At 45.2% G+C, this 13,825-nt stretch overlaps 1 protein-coding gene across 1 annotated transcript in view; it reads right to left on the bottom strand.

The window, feature by feature from the left end:
• The window catches only part of dpyda (dihydropyrimidine dehydrogenase a), a 244,741-nt gene that overhangs the window by 33,003 nt on the left and 197,913 nt on the right, over positions 1-13,825 (bottom strand). Inside the window, exon 19 of the mRNA XM_031796432.1 lies at positions 3,131-3,273. Within this exon, the coding sequence (XP_031652292.1) occupies positions 3,131-3,273 (143 nt within the window). The remainder of the gene's footprint in view (positions 1-3,130; positions 3,274-13,825) is intronic.

Raw genomic sequence — 13,825 nt, 5'->3', positions numbered from 1 at the left:
TTAACCACAGAAAGTCACCCAAACTTATCTGAAGCTAACTTATAATCCATCCATTAAACTGTATAATTACAACGACAAACTTGTATTCTCTTTTATCAAGGTAAAAAGCATACAAATGAATGAAATTTCAAATGATGATTGAATCGTGCTCAATGGAATACAAATGAAGGCTTTTCAAAAGACAGAACACTTCTCCCTAAATAGATGGCATTCTGATTTCATCGAGAGCGTTATTTTTTTTTATTCCGTAATTAACTTTTCCCATTAATTCAGTGGGAGGAATCTCTGGTTGCATGCGCTGAGACTCCTCAGATCCCCTGTGTTAAGATTTGACAGCGCAGGTGGAGGGGTGGTATTACCAAAATATTAAATCATCTAGAAAGAGAAAACCATAAAGAGTGGATGCATTTATTCACAGATTGTGATTCAATTTGCATGCTGATTCTGTTGCTGATTACTCCCTAGGCACGAACCACTGAGGGAAGTTAAATGAACAGTGAAGTTAAAAACCCACTTTCCCAATTTAAATATCAAAAGTTGAGGGAATATTCAAGTAATAAAGTTGAAGAAAGGAATTCTTGGCCTTGGTCTGTATACTGCCATAGTGACACAATGTGGCTAGCAGTGTGTTTTGAGGCTTGATAACATGATCAAACAGACCGATATAACAGCTACACGACAACACAAACCAAACCAGTGAAACACATGTAAATACACGCAGCAGATGGAGTATTGAATGCAACCAATGATTTTCACAGCCAGCGGCCCAGCTTGAGGTAAAATATACTTAACAGTACAGTTTGTCAAGTCTGAATCTGCTAACTAGTAAAAAACAATACAGCTATATGTTTTATTGTCATATACACCAGATACAGTTTACATACACTTAGGATGGAGTCATTAAAACTCATTTTTCAAACACTCCACAAATTTCTTGTTAAAGTATAGTTTTGGCAAGTCGGTTAGGACATCTACTTCGTGCATGACACAAGTCATTTTTTCCAACAATTGTTTACTGACAGATTATTTCACTGTATCACAATTCCAGTGGGTCAGAAGTTTACATACACTAAGTTGACTGTGCCTTTAAACAGCTTGGAAAATTCCAGATAATGATGTCATGGCTTTAGAAGCTTCTGATAGGCTAATTGACATCATTTGAGTCAAATGGAGGTGAACCTGTGGATGTATTTCAAGGTCTACCTTCAAACTCAGTGCCTCTTTGCTTGACAGCATGGAAATATCAAAAGAAATCAGCCAAGACCTCAGAAACACAATTGTAGACCTCCACAAGTCTGGTTCATCCTTGGAAGCAATTTCCAAATGCCTGAAGGTACCACGTTCATCTGTACAAACACCATGGGACCACGCAGCCGTCATACCGCTCAGGAAGGAGACACGTTCTGTCTCCTAGAGATGAATGTACTTTGGTGAGAAAAGTGCAAATCAATCCCAGAACAGCAGCAAAAGATCTTGTGAAGATGCTGGAGGAAACAGGTACAAAAGTATCTATATCCACAGTAAAACCATACCTATATCGACATAACCTGAAAGGCTGCTCAGCAAGGAAGAAGCCACATCTCCAAAACCGCCATAAAAAAGCCAGACTACGATTTGCAACTGCACATGGGGACAAAGATCGTACTTTTTGGAGAAATGTACTCTGGTCTGATGAAGCAAAAATAGAACTGTTTGGCTATAATGACCATCGTTATGTTTGGAGGAAAAGGGGGAGGCTTGCAAACAGAAGAACACTATCCCAACCTTGAAGCAGGGGGGGGGGGGGCAGCATCATGTTGTGGGGGTGCTTTGCTGCAGGAGGGACTGGTGTACTTCACAAAATAGGATAATTTTGTGGATATATTGAAGCAACATCTCAAGACATCAGTCAGGAAGTTAAAGCTTGGTCACAAATGGGTCTTCCAAATCGGCAATGACCACAAGCATACTTCCAAAGTTGTGGCAAAATGGCTTAAGGACAACAAAGTCAAGGTATTGGAGTGGCCATCACAAAGCCCTGACCTCAATCCTAAAGAAAATGTGTGGGCAATATTGAAAAACGTGTACGAGCACAGAGGCCTACAAACCTGACTCATTAACTCAACTTCTTGTGGGAAGCTTGTGGAAGGCAATTTTAAAGGCAATGCTACCAAATACTAAATGAGTGTATGTAAACCTCTGACTCACTGGGAATGTGATGAAAGAAATATGCTGAAATAAATCATTCTCTCTACTGTTATTCTGACATTTCACATTCTTAAAATAAAGTGGTGATCCTAACTGACCTAAGACAGGGACTTTTTACTAGGATTAAATGTCAGGAATTGTGAAGAACTGAGTTTAAATGTATTTTGCTAAGGTGTATGTAAACTTCCGACTTCAACTGTAGCTTCAGTGAAATGTGTTGTTTTACAGGGTCAGTCATAGTAATACAACACGCCTGGAGCAAATTAGGGACCAGTGCTTTGATGGTCACATCAAAGGATTTTTCACCTTGTCGTCTCAGTTATTCCAACCAGTGACCTTTCGATTACAGGCCCAACAGTCTAACCGCTAGGCTACCTGCCGCCCCTAGTATAAATGGTATATGGTGAGATGGAGGAGGCCAGATGGCATTGTGTTCGCTGTAATCAACAGCATAGATGCCCTAAACAGGGAGAGAGCTGGAGAGATAGAGAATAAAAGAGAGCGCGATAGATAGAGAGAGCGAGAGAAAGATAGGGGTAGAGAGAGAGAGAGAAAGAGAGGGGTAGAGAGTGAGATTGAGATAGAGAAAGAAAGGGGTAAAAGAAAGAGAGAGAGAGAAAGAGAGAGAAAAAGAGAGAGAGAAAGAGAGAGAGAGAGAAAGAAAGGGGTATAGAGAGAGAGAGAGAGAGAGAGAGAGAGAGAGAGAGAGAGAGAGAGAGAGAGAGAGAAAGAGAGAGAGAGAGAGAGAGAGAAAGAGAGAGAGAGAGAGAGAGAAAGAGAGAGAAAGGGGTAGAGAGAGAGAAAGAGAGAGAGAAAGAGAGTGAGATGGTTGCAGTGCTGTTACCTGCAGAGGTAAAGACGAGAGAGAAACAGAGAGCGGTGAGAGAGAAGTGGAGAGACAGAAAGAGAGGTAGAGAGAGATAGATGGTTGCAGAGCCGTTACCTGCAGGACAGAAGCTCCAGCATGAAGGAACTGCAGACCAGACTCCGCTGAGTCGATGCCCCCAGTGGCCAGGATGGGAAAGCCAGGCAGGCTTTTGGCGATGGCGGATACAGCACGCAGGGCGATGGGCCGGATGGCGTTTCCTGTAGACAGAAACATAAATGTAGAAACAGTGGCAGAAATCACCATTTACATACATGTATACCTGCGGATGTGTAGGGGCTAGCTAGGGACGGGTCCAATTGTTTTTGTTGATGGACTTGGCAACACGTGCCGGTATTTTTGCTTTTTATTTCACCTTTATTTAACCAGGTAGGGCAGTTAGGAACAAGTTCTCATTTACAACTGCGACCTGGCCAAGATAAAGCAAAGCAGTGCGACAAAAACAACACAGAGACACACATAAACAAATGTACAGTCAATAACACAATAGAAAATTATATGTACAGTGTGTGCAAATGTAGGAGAGTAGGGAGGTAAGGCAATAAAGATTGGCTGTGTACAGGTACAGTGATCGGTAAGCTGCTCTGACAGCTGATGCTTAAAGTTAGAGAGGGAGATATAAGACTCCAGCTTCAGAGATTTTTGCAATTCGTTCCAGTCATTGGCTGCAGAGAACTGGAAGGAAAGGCGGCCAAAGAAAGTGTTGGCTTTGGGGATGACCAGTGAAATATACCTGCTGGAGCGAGTGCTACTGGTGGGTGTTGCTATGGTGACCAGCGAGCTGAGATAAGGCGGGGCTTTACCTAGCAAAGACTTATAGATGACCTGGAGCCAGTGGGTTTGGCGACGAATATGTATGTATGCATACAGGTCGCAGTGGTGGGTAGTATATGGGGCTTTGGTGACAAAACAGATGGCACTGTGATAGACTACATCCAGTTCGCTGAGTAGAGTGTCGGAGGCTATTTTGTAAATGACATCGCCAAAGTCAAGGATCGGTAGGATAGTCAGTTTTACGAGGGTATGTTTGGCAGCATGAGTGAAGGAGGCTTTGTTGCGAAATAGGAAGCCGATTCTAGATTTTATTTTGGATTGAAGATGCTTAATGTGAGTCTGGAAGGAGAGTTTATAGTCTAACTGGACACCTAGGTATTTTTTAGTTGTCTACATATTCTAAGTCAGAACCGTCCAGAGAAGTGATGCTAGTCGGGTGGGATGGTGCAGGCAGCAATCGGTTGAAGAGCATGCACTTAGTTTTACAAGCATTTAAAAGCAGTTGGAGGCCACGGAAGGAGTGTTGTATGTTCCAAGATGGCATAGCAGTGGGATGTCTGTTTTGATTGTCCTGTCCCGTCCCGTGTATATATCTTGTATCTCGTTTTCTTCTTATATATTTCTATTATTTTTAATCTAATTTTCCATCTACGGACTGAACATACTCTCCTGCAACCCGCCTCACCCAATGTGGTATGGATCTGCTATTTTTACACTTTTGAACCGGACCCCTTCAGAAGCTAGCCAGATAACTAGCTACTAGCTAGTAGTCAGTTAGCCACTGCTAGCAGTCATCACCGTTAACTCGGCCATCTGCCAGCCTCAGCCTGGGAAACTCCTGCCAGCCTTCACAGAGCGATATCTACCCAGAGCATATCAGACTGCTTTTCTCTAACACATCTCCGGAGCTAGCCTCGAAATAGGCCCATCTTCCGGCTAGCTGAAGAGATCCTTCAAGCAATTCCTGGGCTTCAATTACCTCTTTTTCCATTGGCCTGAACCCTTTGCTGCTGACATGGAGCATCGCCGATCCATCACGACTGGTCAGCCAACGTAACCGTCCGAGGAGGTTTCTGTCCCGAAGCAAGCACCAGTTAGGAGCTAGCCTCGAACTAGGCCCATCTTCCGGCTAGCCAAAGAAATCCATCAGATAATTCCTGGGCTTCAATACCTCTTCTGCCAATTGGCCTGGACCCATTGCTGCCGACATGGAGCCCCGCCGATCCATTACAACTGGTTTGCCGACGTAACTGTCCGAGGGGGTTTCAACAGGCTCTCCCGTTGCGAGGTCCCCCTGAGGCCCATTTGCTAGCCTGCTGCTATCCCTTGCCTGCTAGCTGTCTGAATCGCCATGTCTCCAGCTCACCGAGCTACTCACTGGACCTTATGATCACTCGGCTACACATGCCTCTCCCTAATGTCAATATGCCTTGTCTATTGCTGTTTTGGTTAGTAATATTTGTCTTATTTCACTGTAGAGCCTCCAGCCCTGCTCAATATGCCATAGCTAGCCCTTATGTTCCACCCCCCAACACATGCGGTGACCTCACCTGGCTTAAATGGTGCCTCTAGAGACAAAACCTCTCTCATCGTCACTCAATGCCTAGGTTTACCTCCACTGTACTCACATCCTACCATAGCCTTGGCTGTACATTATGCCTTGAATCTATTATTCCGTGCCCATAAACCTGCTCCTTTTACTCTCACTTCCAAACGCACTAGACAACCTATTCTTTTAGAGTTTAGCCGTACTCTTATCCTACTCCTCCTCTGTTCCTCTGGTGATGTAGAGGTTAACCCCTGCAACCCCAGCATCACTCCCATTCCCCAGGCGCTGTCATTTGTTGACTTCTGTAACTGAAAAAGCATTGGTTTCATGCATTTTAACATCAGAAGCCACCTCCCTAAGTTTGTTTTGTTCACTGCTTTAGCACACTCCGCCAACCCGGATGTCCTAGCCGTGTCTGAATCCTGGCTTAGGAAGGCAACCAAAAATCCCACTGCACTGAGGAAATGAAACACTGTCACCACCGATAAATCTACAACAATCAATAGTTTCAATAAGCATTTTTCTACGGCTGGCCATGCTTTCCACCTGGCTAACCCTACCCCGGCCAACAGCTCAGCAAACCCTGCAGCAACTTTTTTTAAATATTTTTTTCCTGTATTTAACTAGGCAAGTCAGTTAAGAACAAATTCCTATTTTCAATTTGTACCTTGTCAGCTCGGGGATTTGAACTTGCAACCTTCCGGGTACTAGTCCAATGCTCTAACCACTAGGCTAACCTGCCTAAGCCGGACCTCTGGCAGTCTCTATAGGGGTGCCACAGGGTTCAATTTCTCGGGCCGACTCTTTTCTCTGTATATATCAATGATGTCGATCTTGCTGCTGGTGATTCTCTGATTCACCTATACGTAGACGACACCATTCTGTATACACCTGGCCCTTCTTTGGACACTGTGCTAACAAACCTCCAAACGAGCTGGTTTTTGTGCAGGTCAAGGGCAGTCAAGTCTGGGGTGAACCAAGGGCTATATCTGTTCTTAGTTCTACATTTGAATACATTTATTTATTATACATACATTTATTTATTATACATTTGAATGGGGCATGCTTACTTAAGATGGTGAGGAAAGCACTTTTGAAGAGCAAACAGGCATCTTCTACTGACAGAATGAGGTCAATATCCGAAGTCGATTAGAAAGGCCTGCTCGCTGAAGGGTTTTAGGGAGCGTTTGACAGTGATGAGGGGTGGTCGTTTGACCGCGGACTCATTACGCACGCAGGCAATAAGGCAGTGATCGCTGAGATCCTGGCTGAAGACAGCAGAGGTGTAATTAGAGGGCAAGTTGGTCAGGATGTTATCTATGAGGGTACCCGAGTTTACGGATTTGGGGTTGTACCTGGTAGGTTCCTTGATAATTTGTGTGAGATTGAGGGCTTCTAGTTTAGATTGTAGGACGGTCAGGGTGCTAAGAATGTCCCAGTTCAGGTCACCTAACAGTACGAACTCTGAAGATAGATGGGGGGCGATCACTTCACATATGGTGTCCAGGGCACAGCTGGGGGCTGAAGTGGGTCAATAACAAGCGACAACAGTGAGAGGCTTGTTTCTGGAAAGGTGAATTTAAAATAAGTAGAAGCTCTAATTGTTTGGGCACAGACCTGGATAGTATGACAGAACTATGCAGTAGATTGCAACTCAACTATGCAGTCTAACTCTGCAGTAGATTGCAACTCCGCCCCCTTTGGCAGTTCTATCTTGTTCTGAAAATTTTATTGTTAGGGATGGAAATGTCAGGATTTTTGGTGGCCTTCCTAAGCCAGGATTCAGACACGGCTAGGACATCCGGGTTGTTGGAGTGTGCTAAAACAGTGAATAAAACAAACTTAGGGAGGAGTCTTCTAATGTTAACATGCATGAAACCAAGGCTTTTACAGTTACAGAAGTCAACAAATGACAGCGCCTGGGGAATGGGAGTGATGCTGGGGGCTGCAGGGCCTGGGTTAACCTCTACATCACCAGAGGAACAGAGGGGGAGTAGGATAAGGGTAAGGGTAAAGGCTATAAAAACTGGTTGTCTAGTTCGTTCGGAACAGAGAGTAAAAGGAGCAGGTTTCTGGGCGCGGAATAATAGATTCAAGGCATAATGTACAGACAAGGGTATGGTAGGATGTGAGTACAGTGGAGGTAAACCTAGGCATTAAGAGAGGTTTTGTCTCTAGAGGCACCATTTAAGCCAGGTGAGGTCACCGCATGTGTGTGGGTACCGGTACGCGTTAGCCAAATCCAACAAAAGGGCTAGCTATGGCATATTGAGTAGGGCTGGAGGCTTTACCGTGAAATAAGACAATAATCACTATCCAAAACAGCAGTAGACAAGGCATATTGACATTAGGGAGAGGCATGTGTAGCCGAGTGATCATGGGGTCCAGTGAGTAGCTAGGTGAGCTGGAGACATGGCGATTCAAACAGCTAGCATGCCGGGGCTGGCAGGCTAACAGATGGGCCTGCGGGGGACGTCACAACGGAAGAGCCTGTAGAAACCCTCTCAGATGGTTACGCCGGCGTGGATCGGCGGGGCACCGTGTCGGCAGTAACGTGGTCCAGGCCAATTGGCAAAAGAGGTATTGTAGCCCAGGAATTGGCTGATGGAATCTCTTCGGCTAGCCGGGAGATGGGCCTAGCTTGAGGCTAGCTCCAGGCTAACTGGTGCTCGCATTGGGACAGAGACATTAGCCAGGAGTAGCCACTCGGATAGCAGCTAGCCGAAGAGTCTGTGAAGGTTCAGAGCTAACAGTAGGAATACGGAGATGTGGTAGAGAAAAGCAGTCCGATATGCTCTGGGTAGATATTGTGCTGTGCAGGCTGGCAGGAGTTGACCGGGCTGAGGCTGGCTGATGTCCAAGTTAACGATGATGACCACTATCAGTGGCTAACTGACTACTAGCTAGTAGCTAGTTAGCTACTGATGGGGGTTCCTGTACTAATGTGTAAAAAATTGCAGATCCGTACCAAATTGGGTGAGGCGGGTTGCAGAGGAGTATGTTCAGTCCGTAGATGGAAATTGAGATAAAAAATATAAAGAAATATATGCGAAATATACGAAGCAAACAATACATACACTGGATGGGACAAGACAAGACAAAAACAGCCACCCGACTGCTACGCCATCTTGGAAAATGAGATTAGTTCACCATAAGTGACAAGAAGACTACAAGCAACAGGGAAAATAAGAGTGAGGATAGGGGATCAGAAAGGCCTGTATTGCACCAACTGTCTTTTGAAATATGGAGGGAAGTGAATAACTTGTAATTTAATTTATCTTCCCAGGGTATTACATTAATACAGACTGTTAAGGGTACTACAGGGTGCCATTGCAATCTCTTCCTCTCTGTATGTCACTCCCCACCTCTCCATCCCTCACTATCGCTCTCTCTGTCTCCCTGCCTCTCTCCTTGTGGCCTAGCATAGCACGGGACATTCTAGTCTCCCCTCCTCATCTCTCACTCTATCACTCACTCTCTCCGTGGCCTACCACAGCGCAGGACGTTCCAGTCTCTGGATCTAAATAAGTGTAGACAATGTCTGTCTCTGATCAATGGGAGAAAAGCCTGCCTGCTAAATGAGGTTAAATCTAATGTGATAAACTGCTCCATCTGTCAGTGGGATTGGACTGGAGGCTTTAATTCATTCAGGAGGTGGGAGAGACAGGTAAATAAACGAGGGGTGTAACATTAGAAGATGCATGAAGAGCGGAGCTTTCTAGGGCTTTGACAGGCTGGGAGAAGAAGACACTTCTTGTTTTTTCTTTTAGTCAGACTTCTTAATGACAGTATAGGGGTAATTCATGGATATGGTTGTGTTGTTGTCTTCCACGTGTGGCTGACTGATGCCCTTTAATGTGTGCAGGCATCTGTAAATAGCAGAAGTTCAAGCAAGAACTTCATATCTCAAGTTGTACACGTTAACACAGTCTGCATGATCCTATATGTTTCTATGACTGTATTTATGGTTTCTGAGACCTCTGTCTTTCCATCAAGTCTCCTCTGGTAACATCCACCAAATACTGCTGTCCTCTTGTACTGTAGTATCCTCCTCCTGCTCCTTTCCACAACAAACCATAGCAAACCCACTACCTCCTATCCCTTCAATAACACCCCCATACTTTCACCACAACATTAGATTGCAAATCAATTGTAACAGCCAAATCAGCTCATGTTTGGCGTATATTTGGTTTGGAAGGCTGTTCATGCGAATCTGTAATGAGTTATTGCTATATGCCGTGTCCCAAATTGCACCCTATTCCCTATACAGGGTAGGGGAGCAAAGGGTTACATGTAATCGGTTAGATGTAACTGATTACAAAAAAACTAACTTGAATCCGTTACATTACCATCAGAAATATTGTAATCAGATTACATATACTTTTGAAAAAAGAGATGATTACTTCTAGGACTACTTTTAAATTCAAAATTATTTGTCACCTTTCTGCTTTCTCAAAGACATTCAAATCAGCACTGAAAAAAGGCGAAAGTTTGAGTTTGTTCCACCTGAGCGAGTCTGACCACAAATCAGAGACCAATATGATGACACCAAAGTTGATTGCGGCAAAAGAGCAAGAATAGGCTGTCCACGCTGTCTTCCAATGGTGCAAATGCTGTTGGAATCCAAAGATGATCCAACTTCAATAAAGGCTTGGAGGTAAGAACGACAACAGTGGTGGAGACTACGGGCGATATGGACATCACACTGCTGCTCTCTTTAGGTATCCCTTTCACCTGTACTGAACAAAAATATAAATGCAACATGCAACAATTTCAACGATTTTACCGAGTCACAATTCATATAAGAAAATCAGTCAATTTAATTAAATTCATTAGGCCCTAATTTAATGATTTTACATGACTGGGCAGGGGTGCAGCCGTGGGTGGACCTGGCACAGCATAGGCCCACCCACTTTGGAGCCAGGCCCAGCCAATCAGAATGAGTTTTCCCCCACTAAAGGGCGTTATTACAGACAGAAATACTCCTCAGTTTCATCAGCTGTCCGGGTGGCTGGTCTCAGATGATCCCACAGGTGAAGAAGCCGGACGTGGAGGTCCTGGATTGGCATGGTTACACGTGGTCTGCGGTTGGACGTACTGCCAAATTCTCTTAAAAGACGTTGCGGCTTATGATAGAGAGATTAACATTAAATTATCTGCCAACAGTTCTGGTGGACATTCCTGCAGTCAGCATGTTAATTACACACACCCTCAAAACTTGAGACATCTGTGGCATTGTGTTGTGTGACAAAACTGCACATTGTGGCCTTTTATTGTACCCAGCACAAGGTGCACCTGTGTAATGGCCATGCTGTTTAATCAGCTTCTTGATATGCCACACCTGTCAGGTGGATGTTCACTCACAGGTATGTAAAGAAATGTGTGTACAAAAGAGAAATACGTTTTGTGTGTATGGAAAAATGAAGGGATATTTTCTTTCAGCTCATGAAACATGGGACCAACAATTTATATGTTGCGTTTATATTTTTGTTCAGTACAACTATTTGCGCCTTATGAATTGTGGTTGTTGTGGACAAATTCATGTGTGTGTTTTAACCCAATAATGGCTGAATTCCATACTGTCACTTGTCCAGTCAAGCTTAACATTGTTGACATCTATCGCACACCAGGTGCCCTGGGAAAGTTCCTCAATGAGCTCGACACCTTGATTAGCTAATTTCTTGACGATGGCTCACCACTCTTCGTACTTGACGACTTCAACCTCTCAATGTCGGTCTTCCATTAATTTCTTTCCAACTCTCTCTTTACCCTCCTCACCATTTCCCAATCCCCTTCAACTCACAAGGCAGGCAATATGTTTTACCTCATCTTTACTCGAGGTTGTTCCCCTACTAATTTCACTGCAACCCCCCTCCAGGTCTCTGATCACTACTTTGTTTAATTTTCTGTCTTCTTTCTTCCAACCCTAATCACTCAGCCCCTACCCAGATGGCCATGCGCAGTCACAATCTTCTCTCTCCCTCCCACTACTCCTCTTATATCCTATCATCGCTCCCTTCTGCTAAATCCTTCTCCCTCCCGTCTCCTGATTCTGCCTTTTCGACCCTACTCTCCTCCCTTTCCGCATCCTATGACTCACATTGTCCGGTTTGTTCCTGGCCGGCTCGACCCTCCCCTCCTGCCCGTTGGCTGAGTGACTCATTGAGAGCTGCGGGCAGCTGAGCGATAATGGAGGAAAACTAAACTTTCAGAGGACCTATCATCCTTTCACTCCCTCCTTTCTGCCTTCTCTTCATCTGTATCCACTGCTAAAGCCACTTATTATCACTGTAAGTGTCAAGCTTCTGCCTCTAACCCTAGGAAAGTATTTTCCACTTCTGCCTCTAACCCTAGGAAAGTCTTTTCCACTTCTGCCTCTAACCCTAGGAAAGTCTTTTCCACTTCTGCCTCTAACCCTAGGAAAGTCTTTTCCACTTCTGCCTCTAACCTTAGGAAAGTCTTTTCCACTTCTGCCTCTAACCCTAGGAAATGCTTTTCCACCTTCTGCCTCTAACCCTAGGAAATGCTTTTCCACCTTCTGCCTCTAACCCTAGGAAATGCTTTTCCACCTTCTGCCTCTAACCCTAGGAAAGTCTTTTCCACTTCTGCCTTTAACCCTAGGAAATGCTTTTCCACCTTCTGCCTCTAACCCTAGGAAAGTATTTTCCACTTCTGCCTCTAACCCTAGGAAATGCTTTTCCACCTTCTGCCTCTAACCCTAGGAAAGTATTTTCCACTTCTGCCTCTAACCCTAGGAAATGCTTTTCCACCTTCTGCCTCTAACACTAGGAAATGCTTTTCCACCTTCTGCCTCTAACCCTAGGAAATGCTTTTCCACCTTCTGCCTCTAACCCTAGAAAATGCTTTTCCACCTTCTGCCTCTAACCCTAGGAAATGCTTTTCCACCTTCTGCCTCTAACCCTAGGAAATGCTTTTCCACCTTCTGCCTCTAACCCTAGGAAATGCTTTTCCACCTTCTGCCTCTAACCCTAGGAAATGCTTTTCCACCTTCTGCCTCTAACCCTAGGAAATGCTTTTCCACCTTCTGCCTCTAACCCTAGGAAATGCTTTTCCACCTTCTGCCTCTAACCCTAGGAAATGCTTTTCCACCTTCTCCTCCCTCCTTAATCCTCCACCCACCCCTCCTTCTCTGCGGACGACTGTGTCAACCACATTGAAAAGAAAGTTGACGACATTCGCTTCTCATTCACTCAGCCTAGAGCCGGTCCCACTCACACAGAACTACCCTATGCCTTGACCTCTTTCTCCCCTCACCAGATGAAATCCTGCGACAAGTGAGGTCTGGCCGCTCGACAACCTGCCCACTCGACCCCGACCTTCTCCCATTCTTCACTTCCCTCATCAACTCATCCTTGACCACTGGCTGTGTCCCCTCTGACTTCAGAATGGGTAGAGTCGCTCCCCTCCTCAAGAAAACCAACAATCGACTCATCTGATGTCAGAAACTATAGACCTGTATCCCTTCCTTTTTTTCTTTCCAAAACACTTGAGCGTGCCGTCTCTGGTCAACTCTCGTTATCTCTCTCAGAAAGATCTTCTTAACCCTAACCAGAAGCTTCAAGATGGGTCACTCAACCCAGACTGCTCTCCTCTGTGTCACGGAGGCTCTCCGCACTGACAAAGCTGACTCTCTCGCCTATTTTCTCATCCTCCTAGATCTATCCCATGCCTTTGACTCAGTGAACCATCATATCCTCTTCTCCACCCTCTCTGGGCTGGGCGTCTCAGGCTCTGCACACTCTTGGATTGCATCCGCTCCTACCAGTTGACGTGGAGAGGATCTGTGTATGCACCACGTACTGTCACTACTGGTGTCCCCCAGGACTTGGTTCTAGGCCCACTCCTCTTCTCTCAATACACCAAGTCACTCAGCTCCATCATATCCTCACATGGTCACGTCTTTAATTCCTATGCAGATGACATCCAACTACTTCCTTCCTCTCTTCTGACACCCAGGTGGCGACATGCATCTCTCCGTGTCTGGCAGACATCTCAGCTTGGATGTCAACCCACCACATCAATCTCAACCTTGACAAGGAGCTGCTCTTCCTCCCGGGGAAGGCCTGCCCACTCAAAGGTCTTTTCATCAGGGTTGTCAACTCCACAGCGTTGCCCTCACAGAATGCAAAGAACCTTGGCGTGACCCTGAAGAACACCCGGTCTTTCTCTGCAAACATAAAATTACTGACTCGCTCCTGCAGGTTCATGCTCTACAACATCCGTAGAGTACGACCTCACCTCACACAGGAAGTAGCACAGGTCCTAATCCAGTCACTTGTCATCTCCCATCTGGACTACTGCAATTTGCTGTTGGCTGGGCTCCCCGCTTATCCCATCTCACCCCACTTCTCCGTACACTACATTGGCTTCCAGTCGAAGCTCGCATCCAGTACAAGACCATGGCGCTT

This window comes from Oncorhynchus kisutch, linkage group LG18, assembly GCF_002021735.2.
Source record: "Oncorhynchus kisutch isolate 150728-3 linkage group LG18, Okis_V2, whole genome shotgun sequence".
NCBI classification, from domain to species: Eukaryota; Metazoa; Chordata; class Actinopteri; order Salmoniformes; family Salmonidae; genus Oncorhynchus; species Oncorhynchus kisutch.
The sequence above is the reverse complement of the archived record's forward strand: the minus strand, read 5'-3'. Positions and strand labels throughout refer to the sequence as shown.